General features: G+C 55.0%; 4 protein-coding genes across 4 annotated transcripts; 2 read left to right on the top strand and 2 right to left on the bottom strand.

Moving 5' to 3' along the window:
* The first annotated feature begins 1,640 nt into the window (after nt 1-1,640).
* Nucleotides 1,641-4,107, top strand: K437DRAFT_147875 (uncharacterized protein). Its single transcript, XM_013390159.1, has 3 exons — nt 1,641-2,354; nt 2,450-2,521; nt 2,591-4,107. Exons 1-3 carry the CDS (start codon nt 1,736-1,738, stop codon nt 4,018-4,020), a joined length of 2,121 nt encoding a protein of 706 aa, XP_013245613.1. The 5' UTR covers nt 1,641-1,735; the 3' UTR covers nt 4,021-4,107.
* Nucleotides 4,108-5,067, bottom strand: K437DRAFT_147876 (uncharacterized protein). Its single transcript, XM_013390158.1, has one exon. The coding sequence runs from the start codon at nt 4,938-4,940 to the stop codon at nt 4,194-4,196; it is 747 nt and encodes a 248-aa protein (XP_013245612.1). The 5' UTR covers nt 4,941-5,067; the 3' UTR covers nt 4,108-4,193.
* Nucleotides 5,068-7,257: 2,190 nt separating this feature from the next.
* K437DRAFT_253695 (uncharacterized protein) lies at nt 7,258-7,705 on the bottom strand. The gene has a single exon (XM_013390157.1). The coding sequence runs from the start codon at nt 7,599-7,601 to the stop codon at nt 7,326-7,328; it is 276 nt and encodes a 91-aa protein (XP_013245611.1). The 5' UTR covers nt 7,602-7,705; the 3' UTR covers nt 7,258-7,325.
* Nucleotides 7,706-8,251: 546 nt separating this feature from the next.
* K437DRAFT_253693 (putative multifunctional beta-oxidation protein) lies at nt 8,252-11,662 on the top strand. The gene is made up of 3 exons (XM_013390156.1): nt 8,252-8,522; nt 8,843-9,191; nt 9,269-11,662. Exons 1-3 carry the CDS (start codon nt 8,431-8,433, stop codon nt 11,555-11,557), a joined length of 2,730 nt encoding a protein of 909 aa, XP_013245610.1. The 5' UTR covers nt 8,252-8,430; the 3' UTR covers nt 11,558-11,662.
* Nucleotides 11,663-12,297: the final 635 nt, after the last annotated feature.

Genomic DNA, 12,297 nt, shown 5'->3' with positions numbered 1-12,297 from the left:
CCGTGAAGCCTGGTTGCCCGTTGACTGAACTGACCTGTGAAGTCGTAATAAGCATGAAGGTCACGAAAGGGAGAGAACAGAGAGTGTGGTCAAAAACATAATTACTTGGTGAAATGTAGGATGCTGAACAATGATGGGGCCCAAAGTCAAACATCTATACTGGCACAATGGTAAACGATGCATGTGATATGTTAACCCTCTTCACCGGCGCCTTTCTGGAGCATCTCTTTCATTGGTTGGTTTCTCTTGATACACCGCGCTTCATGAATAACGCATGTCGTCCAGTGTCAGCCCTGGTTCCCCAGAATCCTCCCGAAACCTCTTCGCTCGAGTTGAGCCTTCTCGACGAGTCGCGGCCCAATCTTTAGTCATGCAGATTAGGGGAGGAACTGGTTCAAGTTTGGGATTGAAAAGCGAGCTGACGGGCGGGGTTCCAGTCATGCGGCAGCCGGCATGGCTAATCCATCCGAGTACCCAGACTGCAGCGTGTGTTTCCAGGTAGACTCCCATCCCGATGCAGCTCCAGATTCCAGAGGCAGGCCAATGATGCCGACAGCCGAGAATAAGATGGACTTACAAAACGGGTGCGCCGCTCGGAGCTAGCGCTCTCACGCGTCCCCTCTCCTGATGGAATAACAGTACCATTACGGGGAATCAACTCAAAAAGCTCCTAAATTCCTTTCGCTAGCTCCGAAAGGGTGTCACATTTTGCTGGAATTTTAGGCGGCCACCCGCACTTTCCACCAACGGACTTGCGGCGACCCGGCGGCACGCGGCATGCGGCACGGCGCCAGCAACAACTCTCAGATCGGCACGGTACTGCGCAATCCACACAGCAAACAGCACGCGGCACAGGCCACTGCCGACAACCTTGCGACAGCCTGAGATACCCGCAAAGCGTGCTAGATCGAAGAGTGTGAACCTGTAAACCCGATTGAAGCAGCGCAGGAATCCGATGTGGGCAGTTGAACAAAAGCGTGGGATGACGGGATCATAGGAAGAGTCTGCGAAGGCGGGCAGGCCCTTGAGCCCTGGAGAACCCAGACAGGCCTAGGTTTACATGTATGAGCCTATTTGTCTGGATAAGCTTGCCTTAGAGCAGCGCAGGCGCACTCGACCGGGGCGACGCTTGAAGCTGGCGAGATTGCGGGCGGGTGGTTGTGCTAGCGAGACACCGTCCGCCACCCAGTATGTATGCAACCACAGAATACAGATAACACGTCAGCAGGCTCACTCCAGAGCGCGGCTGAGAACGCAGCTGCAGCCTGCATCGTGGTTAACTGCATCAAGCACTACTGCGCCAACAGCCTCACCACTAGCAGTTCTTTTCCACTGGTACCAAACAAAGGATGCCAAGGCGTCAATTAGGATGGAAGCCTTTAAGAGCTGCAATACATGAGACAATTTCCGAGGCTCTGAGGCGCACTTGCAAAAGTGAAGAGTCTCATACAAACCACAGCTGATGCTCATCTCGGAGGATCCGCGTCTTGTACCTCCTTGTCTTCGGCGCGGCCTCTGGCGCCCCTTCGAGTCTTGTCTCACCATCTCTTTGTGGTGCCGAAATGGAACCGTCAATAGTGAATTGCTTGCACATTTCTCTCATTCCGACACCTCGCTAGCATCTTTCATTCTTCACGCTGCACTGACCATGGAAGTAGTGCGCAATGAGGTACACTAGCTACGCCACAGATTGTAGGGTTGCGCTCTGCTCACGTCCGGAAGCATCACGCTGACTATGTCGACGCAGATCACAGCTGATCGCGGCGTTGCTGCCCGTTCAGCCTCAGCTTCCGGTGGCGGCTCAGTAACAACCGCAGCAGACCAAGCGTGTAAGGCGGCCTCGGCACCTTTCACATTGACTGCTGCCGCTGGAAGCCAAGGCGATGGGTCAGAGGCGAAAGATCTGAGGATGGACCCGTCGAATTCCGTCCCTCAGGCGAACGGCTCAGCTGGACACCAGGTCTTCGAAAAGGGTCAATTATCCCATCCAGGACAAGGGACAGCAAGACAAGCAGAGAATGATCACGCCGTCAGCTACTTTGAGCGATGTTCACTACGCATCAAGCGCTGTGATGACAGGGTAGCAGCTTACAATGAGCGCTCCCGCGATCGAAGAAAGTACGGCACTGGAAAACGCACTCGGGTGGGGATGCCTGACGTGGCTTCGGCGCTGGACTCATCGGCTATGGGTCCTATCAATATGCAGGCGGCAGCATCAACACATGTGCAGGCGCAACCACAAGCGCATGCTACTGGGCAGGAAGGGCGGGTGATCGGCACCAAGGGAGAGACGTTCCTACAGCGGCACATCGTTGTTGTCCTTGTCGCTGTCATATACTCTTGGGCGTACATTGGTGAGCTTCAAGATCCGTGGCTCATTACCTTTTTGCTTTCCTGGAGTCATATACTAACAAAGTAATCACGCATCGACTTGGGACCACAATTCAAGTCTACGTTTGGCGCCTATGCGCGCCCATGTTGCAGCACAGAAAGGTGGCCTTGAACAGTCAAGGGGCGGGAGGTACGTCAGTGCGCAAAGTTCTTATACAGCTTTTACTCATCGTATTCCATGCCTTGTATGCTGGAGCAGTGTTATTGCTTGTCATCTTCAACATCCTCTTCTTGATGGCGATCTGGTCCTACATCCGAGTTGTGCTCTCCCAACCGGGCTTTGCGCGTGATTGTGTGCAGCCTTCTGACCCACCTGCACCATATGATGGCCCCAGAGCGACGACGGCTATTCAAGAGGCACCCCAAAGCAGCGGTCCTCAAGAGCCGCTGAGTGAGTCCATTCCCATTGAGCATTCAGCACTAGCGCCGCAGCCAGCACCGCAATCAGCCCACGGCGCGCGAATTGCTGTCGCAAATGAAAGTGAAAAGGATGAAGAAAGAGCCACGGAGTCTGCGCTGGCTGCTACCATTGACTCTACTGGAGTAGCCGTTGTCAGCGCAGACAAAGAAGCGCCGCAGGTGAAGTACGAGGTGCAAAACTTTGGGCAGAACCCCACATCAACCCAAGCAGCTACTGTGCAGTCAAGTATTGCTGCATCACAACCGCAGCAGACGACTGTACTGAACAACCAGAACCCCGCTCCTCAGCTCTTGCCTGAGCCGGTGCGCATCCCGCCTGATATCCCGCCGCTCCATCCATCACAGCGGTACTGCCACCAGTGCAGAATCATCAAGCCGCTGCGGACGCATCACTGTCGTAAATGCGGAACATGCGTGCTGCGCATGGACCACCATTGCACCTGGGTCGCCGGCTGCGTCGGCGCACGCAACCACAAGTTTTTCCACAATTTTCTCGTCTGGACGACCCTGCTCGAGGTGTACATCCTCATTACGCTCGCCTACCACTTTGCACAGGGCATGCAGCGGCGGGATACGTGGCCCATCGACGGATACATGATCAGCTTGTTCCCTCTCATTGGTTGGTTCGTCATCTTCACAGGCACGCTGCTTGGCCTGCACACCTACCTCTTTCTCACGAATCAAACGACGATTGAGCAGCTTGACAAGCAGCGACGCGACTCGCGCGAGGCGATCATGCTCTCCATGTACTTTTCGCCCAAGGGCGAAGGTGGCGCCGAACTGGCACGCCGCAAAGGCGCGCGGAAGGCGTCATTGTGGAAGTTTAAGGAGAAGCAGAAGATCAAGAGGAAGTGGGACGAGGCGTGGGGGACTCCGAGCACGCAGGGCAACATGTGGTGGCTCGGTGGGCCGGGCGAGCTTGCGCTCGCTACAGCCGCAGCGGAAGGTGGCTCGAATACATCCGAAACGTATCTGCTGACAGAAACCACGGCCAAAGAAATGGGGGTAGCGGGAAGGGGAGCCTGGCTGACCAACTTTAAAGAGGTCATGGGCACCAATCTGATGCAGTGGCTCTGTGAGTGTTGCAGCTCGCAGCGTCGTTGCATGCTCGAGCGTTGGGGCTACAATTCTGACTTTGCCTCCTCCTTGCTGGCAACCACAAAGTCCCGATCGGACAGACGCCGCACAATGGATTGTGGTACCCGCTAAACCCACGCTTCAAAGAGGACGGATCGTGGACGCCGCGGGAGCACTGGTTGGATATCTTGCGATAAAGATGGCAGGAAGCCTCACGCTTGTGGAGCTTTGGACTTGCGATACCCCAGTATATGGTGTCCGATCTTCATTTCGCAAGCGCTCGCTTTTCAGCCGAACTCAGACACCTATTCTGTTTTGAACACAAGGCATATGCTTGTTGAAGTTACGAAAGGTCTGAGCTTTTGTGTCAAACCTTTCGATCTTTGGCGAAGGAACGGTACAGGGACACATTGAAGATGCAATGTTCGTGTGTCAGGTGAAGCCATTTCGGGCCTGGAGGTGGCGCAGCGGGAGCACGGGAAGGGCAGGACAGTTGCTTGCCACGACCCAGATCTCTGTCCCAAGCTTGCATCTCTAACGAAGACTTTCCCAATCAAACCCCGCAAAATCCTTGAAGCGCGGGCAGTTTGTGCGCGGCGCAATCGTGGCTCACGTGTTCGAATTCCCAGATATCGATCCTCTTGGCGTTCCTCGGCGGACCGCGGCTCTGCTGCGGGTGTATAAACAATTCTGCTTGCCGTATGAGTATGAGATCTGGCGCTTGGTGCCTGCTGAGATCCGATACCCATGAATTTCTTGATGCTGGACCTTGCGAGACTTGGGTTACTTTTAGCTATACATGCCCTCCTCCCCTCGCTTGCGATGTAGATCGATTTTTGAGCGAAGCGGATGAAAGCGATTATAGCTGGTAATGCAGTAGAATGTGATCGAACATCTCTTGGAGCCTTAGATGGAGCTGACACTGTTGACATGCGAAGTTGAACTTCATCCATAGATGTCGATACCATGGAGAGGAGGCGAATGTGGAGATGATGGCATATACGCTTGTTGAATTTCCAAGAATTCAGTAGAGGGAAAAAACTCTCCAACATACATCGATCATGCTAGCTCGACACCGTGCGGACCGCGCGTCCCTCGCGCACCTTTGCAATGATCAGCGGACCCACGGTGGTTCCTCAACGGAAGAAGACGGAGAGCACCTCCGACATGGAAGGGGGACGTTGGTACCAGTACCTGCTCTTGATGACATTCAAGATGAAAAGTATTAGCCGAGTGTCCTTCGCCTTTCATTGAGGTCAGAAGGAGACCCAGCAACACAAGCGAGTTCTTCCGACACCGAGAAAGTATGCGATGGAACTTGTATATGAATCGGGCGAGCAACGAAGGAATGGCCGAATTCTTTTCGTCTCCTTTCCCCAGAAGTTTCTATCTCTCAGCTTCTTTGTGCTTCCTAATTGACTCTCGCAGCCAGACAAAAACTGTTCATTTCACTCTTTTCGTCTACATCCTTCGCCCATATGCAGGACAGAACTTGTCTTGACCCCTTCTTCTAATTTAAAGCATCAGTACTTTCAGTAATTTGTCAATAAGAAACGCTTATTATAAAGGTTTCACTCGCTGCAATCACGCTTTTTACCCTTTTCATGACGGCTAAAGCCGCCCCCATCCTGTAGCGCACCTCAAGCATCGGTATTAGCAACGGCTGTGGAGTGGATATGGTTCGCAGGTCTCCTAGCATCTGCTGGTCCAACAATAAAAGCATTGGAGGACCGTGAGGGACCGAGGTACCAAAGGACACCCACTGTACATGAGCAAGGTAAATATCTATGCGTCATGAGAACTGAGGAGGCGATCCTAAAATTGGAAGGCGCATATTCCGTTCTATGCCCTCTTTTCTCTCAAGCAAGTTCTCGACAATAAAACCGTTCCGTCCGGTAAACCAGCTTCGAAATCCAACCTGACAGCCCACTATCTGCCTACCTGCGAGCCTTCTGGATCTTCGAGAGGAGTTAGTACAATGTGAATACGAACAAATAAAAGACCCTCGCACGAGAAGAGGTGGGTGTGTTAGGTGTCTTCTTCTTTGAGACTCCTCGGTTCGTCATCAATCACGTTTCGAGTTCGGACGACAGTTTTATTCTGGACCCAAATCAATTGCGGATCGTAATATGTGGCTGAACACGAAAAATCGACGCTTGCATGCAAGCATTCTACGAGGTACTGATCAGCGAGTAGAGGGACGAACATGCATCAGCAAGCAAGATATGCCGAAAGGCCAATCGCATCCCCGCAGCTTCTGGCCGCGGGTGGAAACAATCAGCCACGTAAATAGTTGCCCTTTGGGCCAAATGAGCAGAAACAAAAGAGCAGATGAGCGCGAGGAGCTGCGACCTGCGAGGAGTGAGCCAAATGATGCACGGCTTTCGCCAACACATTGCCTTGGCGTTGCCTTTCGATCATGCTCATTGTCCAAGGGTTGGAGAAGGCCCGAAGCATAGAGACACAAGCACATGAGCAGGAATAAGCTGGGCGCGCTCCATCAGAGAGGGGGGGGCTTGCGAACTTCGAAGCTGGCTGAACCCACGAGGCGGGCCAGAGAGTCACTTCCATTCCTTCAGAGGTGGCAAGTGGGTGAACCAGAGTGTCGTCTTCTGCATTAAAGAATTCATGAACATAAGGGGGCATCTGACCGAATATGGATTGAGGCTGGATATCAATGGATGTGTTGTCAACCGGATTTCTCCCACCTCTCGTGTCTTCTTTTCTCAGAGCGTCTCAATGTCGTCGCTGACACTGCTGGCCAGAAACAGAAGTTACTCATATCCTGCTCGTCTTGGCATTCGCACTCGTCTGCTGTACAGAACAAATCCCACAGCCATTTTCCGAACCTATCCTCATCCCACGTGCATCATGGCTTCACATTCTGAAATACCGTCGATAATTCAAGCAGACAGTTTTTCACCATAAAGCTTTCAACCGTCACCCACACCGATCCTCGCTCTTGCAATGACGGCTCAAGCAGTCCCCATCCTAGAGCTCGGTTCAAGCGGCGCCGCCATGCGGACCCGTGACGCATCCTTGTCGGACGGTCACATTTCTATCTTTGCCCAGTACCCCTCTAGCTCAGGAGATGGACCGATTTGTTGAACCGATCAACCGCAACCTGCGCAGAGAGCTGATGACGGGGTCTCTCGATTCCTTTGCGTCTCTTGATTGGTGTATTATAGACGACGGTGATAGTGACAATGGCAGGAAGGAAGCCCTTGATCTGCCTCTATTCAGTGCGCCGATTCCAGTCCTCTTAATCAATCGAGGCCAATCAGAATCCTCGTCAGTCCCGCATCGCTCACAACCGAATTTCGAGCCTGGAGCCACAAGCATCGGATTCTTAGCACCATGAAACTTCGTGTCGGTAATGGGAGATTGATTAACACTGATGATCGAAGGGAATCAGAATATGTACAGAGTAGCCGTGATCATGAAGCCCGTAGCTTAGGAGGCATGGGCAACTGCGATGTCAATGTGGACTGCCGATTCCCCATCAGAGACAGGGACGCAGCAAAGAAATGAAGAATCACCAAGGTCATCCGCGACGTAGTAGTTCCAAGTCTATACCGCTTTTCGAGACCTGGGGTCCAGAAGCGGCCGAGGTGTACGCCCTGCCCGTCGAACGCCTTCATAGTGATGAGCCAACGGCGCGACTCGGTGGCAAGTCGTGCAGCCAGCTCCAGCTCCAGCCCAGTTCCAGTCATAGCGCCTACTGCTGACTCCTTGATGCGCAAGGAGGATAGTACCGAAGAAGACGATAACGAAGGCGTCAACGACGAGCCGCTGCATGAATACGAGATTGGCGAAGGGGCGGATGTGCTTGGCTGCGATGACGATGCGACGAGGCGCTTTTCGTCAGACGTAATTGAGGGCCAGTCTCCCGGCCGATAAAGCAATGAATCTCTCGGCCGAAAGCTGGTATGCAGTGCCTTCTTGTCCTCTCTTTCACGCCCGCCCTGTGTAAGTCCAGTCGCCGAGGTGAGGCTGGAGATGGGGACGGGACGTAGCGCAGCGCAGCGCGGCACAGCGGACGGATGAGTAGGCCCGAGCGCCGAGGCGGGGATGGCGGGCTGGTGCGAGCGTGCGCGCGGGCCTGCCAATAACCAACCAACTACATACCCGGTGAGCCGGTGGCGACTTTGGCTCGACACAGCCAGAAGACTGCTCTCATGCCGTATATCCTACCGATGGCATTGTTGCCTCTTTCATCCGGTGTTGGTTGCGATGGCCCTCCCATCCCCCCCGCATGACCATCCTCATCCTCAATTGCTTCCATCCATCCTTTCTTTCTTCCCTCCTTCCCTCCTTCCTTCCCTCCTTCCTTCCTTTCCACCCCATCCCATTCACCCACAGATAGGCAAAGCCTTGTTACGCCCTCAGGACAGCAATACCCCCCACCCGGGAGCCTTGAGCCGCTGTTGTTCAGGTCCCCTCAGCTCGCTCGCTGGCCGTTGTTGTTGCAACACACACCCCTCCGCCTTGCAGACCCCCACCACCGCTTGACCGACGTATCCCCCTTTCCCCCCAGGCACCATGTCTGAATTTCCAGAGATAGAGAACGGCAAGATCTCCTTCAAGGGGAGGACCGCCATCGTGTCCGGCGCCGGCAATGGTCTTGGACGAGCGTGAGTGTTTGCAAGTGAACTCCTGCATTTATGCAGACTCTGCGCGCAGCGCAGCGTGGAGCCATTCAGACGCGCTTCTTGATTGCTTGCCATCGCACCGGATTTCAGCTTGCTTCTGCGTGCAGGGCTGCATTCGCTTCAATTCTTTTGGGGAAAAGGGGCTTCAGCAAAATGGCAAGCCGAGCTTCTGGCTCCCTTCGCATTGCATAGCTTTTCAGGCTCGGTGGCCCAGACTCTTCGCACTCGCTTCCAAATTTATTCTGCAGCTCTATGGAAAAATAGAACCGGTCCACTGACCCATCTTTTTGCTTGCCCTACAGATACGCCATCATGCTTGCCCAGCGCGGCTGCAAGGTCCTCGTCAACGACTTGGGCCCCAGCATGACCGACAAGTCGCGGAAGGCAGCCGATGTCGTCGTTGAAGAGATCAAGAAGGCTGGCGGTGAGGCTGTCGCCAACTACGATTCTAATGTCGAAGGCCACAAGTTGGTCAAGCAGGCCATCGACACGTGGGGCCGCATCGACATTGTCATCAACAATGCCGGCATCCTCCGCGACAAGTCCTTCAAGAGCATGACCGACGCAGAGTTTGACGCCATCGTCGCTGTGCATATCACCGGCTCCTACGCAATCGCCCATGCAGCTTGGCCATACATGAGGAAGCAGAAGGTGAGGGACTGAACTTCATTCTATTACGTAGGAGAGCGCGAGAGAGGCGTGGCTGACTCGTCGCTCCTTCTCTTCAGTACGGCCGCATCATTAACATTTCTTCCGCTGCCGGCATCTACGGCAACTTTGGTCAGGCCAACTACTCGGCTGCCAAGCTGGCCATGAACTCTTTCTCGAAGACGCTCGCCATCGAGGGAGCAAAGTACAACATCATCGCCAACACAGTCGCACCGATCGCTGCGTCGCAGATGCTCGCGACGATCATGCCTCCCGAAGTGCTTGAGCAGCTCAAGCCCGAATTTGTCTCGCCGCTTGTCGCTTACCTCGTCTCAGCAGCCAACAAGGACGTCACCGGCCAGCTCGTCGAGGCCGGTGCCGGCTTCATGGCCGGCCTGCGCCGCGAGCGCTCCAAGGGCGCCGTCTTCCGCGCCGACGACACATTCACTCCATCAGCAGTGCGCGCGCGTATCGATGAGATCCTCAACTTTGAGAATGACCCCCAGTACCCCGAGAAGCTTACTGATGCCAACCATCTTGAGTTCCTCGAGCGCGCCAAAGGCGCCAAGGCCAACGACCAGGGCGATGTTAAGGTCCGTTATGACGGCAAGACTGTGCTCGTCACCGGCGCCGGCGCCGGCCTCGGAAAGGCATACGCGCTCATGTTCGCCAAGCTCGGCGCCAACGTCGTTGTCAATGACTTTTCCGAGAAAGCCGCAGCGGCTGTCGTGGAGGAGATCAAAAAGGCCGGCGGAAAGGCTGCGCCCGCAATCGGCTCCGTCGAGGATGGTGCCAAGATCGTCAAGGCGGCGACCGACGCGTACGGCGGGCTGCACGTCATCATCAACAACGCCGGCATCCTGCGCGACAAGTCGTTCGCCAGCATGAACGACGACGACTGGCACGCGGTCGTCAAGGTACACTTACGCGGAACGTACGCAGTGTGCAAAGCTGCCTGGCCCATCTTCCTGCAGCAAAAGTACGGCAGAATCGTCAACACGACCTCCGCCGTTGGCATCTACGGAAACTTTGGCCAGGCCAACTACTCAGCAGCTAAGGGCGCTATCCTCGGCCTAACGCAGACGCTCGCGATCGAGGGGAAAAAGTATAATATCCTCGCCAACACCATCGCGCCCAACGCTGGCACGGCCATGACCGCAACCATTTGGCCGCAGGAGATGGTGGACGCGTTCAAACCGGACTTTGTCGCGCCCGTCGTCGGCTTCCTCGCATCTGAGGCTAACACGGAGGTGAGCAAACAACTTTTCGAGGTCTCCGGCGGCTGGGTCGCCGCCGTGCGCTGGCAGCGCTCTGGCGGGCATGCTTTCAGTCACGCCAAGATCCCGCAGCCAGAGGCGGTGCAGAGGAAGATCGGAAGGATCTTAGACTTTGACTCCGAGCGCGCCTCGTGGCCCCAGGACAACCAGGAGGCTATGCAGCAGGTCATGGCTAACATTGGCCAGGAGGGTGAGGGTGACGATGATGGTGACGATGATGGAGACCACATCGACCCCGAGGACCCGGCCATTGTCAAGGAGGCCAAGAAGCAAAAGGTCGAGTCGACCGAGTTTGCCTACTCGGAGCGCGACGTCATCCTTTACAACCTCGGCCTCGGCGCCAAAGCGACCGACCTCAACTTGACGTACGAACAGGCCGACGACTTCCATGCACTTCCCACTTTTGGCGTCATCCCGCAATTTGCAGCCAGCTCATCGATCCCGCTCGACTGGCTCCCCAACTTCTCGCCAATGATGCTCCTGCACGGCGAGCAGTACCTTGCGATCAAGAAACCTATCCCCACGTCCGCCACGCTCGTCAACAAGCCGCGCCTACTCGAGGTGCTCGACAAGGGCAAGGCCGCCGCCGTCACAACGGTCACGCACACCGTCGATAAGGAGAGCGGTGATGTCATCTTTGAGAACCAGAGCACCGTTTTCATCCGCGGCGCCGGAGGCTTTGGCGGAAAGAAGAACGGTAAGGATCGCGGAGACGCCACAGCACTCAACAAGCCACCCACCCGAAAGCCCGACGCAGTCATCGAGGAGAAGACTAGCGAGGACCAGGCGGCGCTGTACCGGCTCAGCGGCGACTACAACCCGTTGCACATCGACCCCGAGTTCAGCAAGGTCGGTGGCTTCGAGAGGCCGATCCTGCACGGGCTCTGCTTCTTTGGCATCAGTGGAAAGCACGTGTTCCAGAAGTACGGCGCGTTCAGCAGCATCAAAGTCCGCTTCGCGTCCACAGTCCTACCCGGGCAGACGCTCGTCACGGAGATGTGGAAGGAGGGGAACAAGGTCATATTCCAAAGCAAAGTTAAGGAGTCCGGCAGTATCGTCCTCAGCAACGCGGCATGCACGTTCTCTTCGTGAGAGAAGCCCGCGCGTCGTTTTCTGGCCACATCAATGTCAATGTGTAGTGAGGGGTGGTCTTGAGGTTGTTCAATGTAATTCCTATACAGATCGTTTCCATTGCGTTCTAACCTTGCGTCCGCTGCTTCATAATTACTGCTTACTTAAGCGACTTGGGGTGCTCTCTTAGGGTTGCGTCGCGCGTTGGACATGCGCTCGCCAAAGCCACGCAAGGCTTTGCGGTACATCAAATAGTCGTACACATGAATACGCTATCCTTTACTGAGATGCGAATTGTGAATGGTGCTGCCTAAACAAAGTCTTGGAACGCTCTATCCTAGGGTTCTGCATCCTGCATCCTTCCCCACCCGTGCACGACGAGCAGCTGATATAACAGTGGGCCATTCATGAAGCGAGGCAAAGACCGATCCAACTCGAGTCCCGCTTGCCTTGCAAAGCCCCACACTTGTTGGAGAATCTTGTCGGCACACAATTGCAATTCGAAGACCTGGAGGTGTTCCTGTATGGGGAACGGCGATTCCAAGCCTGATGGGATGGAACTAACTTCGGCTGCGGCTGCATCGGAAACGAGCTCCTCCAACGCGCCTTGAAGACTCTTGACGGCGCGCAAGCACTTTTGGTACGCATGTATATGGCACCAAGACCCGACCAGAGTCCCACCCTTGCGTCGCAGTCTGGGCCCAGATCGGCAGAAGCTCTGCAAGCGTCCATGCCTACTAATGCCACAATTGAAAGCACAC

Source organism: Tilletiaria anomala (assembly GCF_000711695.1).
Source record: "Tilletiaria anomala UBC 951 chromosome Unknown K437scaffold_6, whole genome shotgun sequence".
In the NCBI taxonomy this organism is placed as follows: domain Eukaryota; kingdom Fungi; phylum Basidiomycota; class Exobasidiomycetes; order Georgefischeriales; family Tilletiariaceae; genus Tilletiaria; species Tilletiaria anomala.
Note: the sequence above shows the minus strand (reverse complement) of the source record. Positions and strands in the feature narration are given on the sequence as shown.

Bases quoted from the DNA above. Each gene is read 5' to 3' on its own strand.
- K437DRAFT_253695 (XM_013390157.1), bottom strand. From the start codon at position 7,601: ATGACTGGAACTGGGCTGGAGCTGGAGCTGGCTGCACGACTTGCCACC.
- K437DRAFT_147876 (XM_013390158.1), bottom strand. From the start codon at position 4,940: ATGTTGGAGAGTTTTTTCCCTCTACTGAATTCTTGGAAATTCAACAAG.
- K437DRAFT_147875 (XM_013390159.1), top strand. From the start codon at position 1,736: ATGTCGACGCAGATCACAGCTGATCGCGGCGTTGCTGCCCGTTCAGCC. The intron at 2,355-2,449 runs GTGAGCTTCAAG...CCACAATTCAAG, and splicing joins ATACTCTTGGGCGTACATTG to TCTACGTTTGGCGCCTATGC. The intron at 2,522-2,590 runs GTACGTCAGTGC...ATGCTGGAGCAG, and splicing joins GAACAGTCAAGGGGCGGGAG to TGTTATTGCTTGTCATCTTC.
- K437DRAFT_253693 (XM_013390156.1), top strand. From the start codon at position 8,431: ATGTCTGAATTTCCAGAGATAGAGAACGGCAAGATCTCCTTCAAGGGG. The intron at 8,523-8,842 runs GTGAGTGTTTGC...CTTGCCCTACAG, and splicing joins GGCAATGGTCTTGGACGAGC to ATACGCCATCATGCTTGCCC. The intron at 9,192-9,268 runs GTGAGGGACTGA...CCTTCTCTTCAG, and splicing joins CATACATGAGGAAGCAGAAG to TACGGCCGCATCATTAACAT.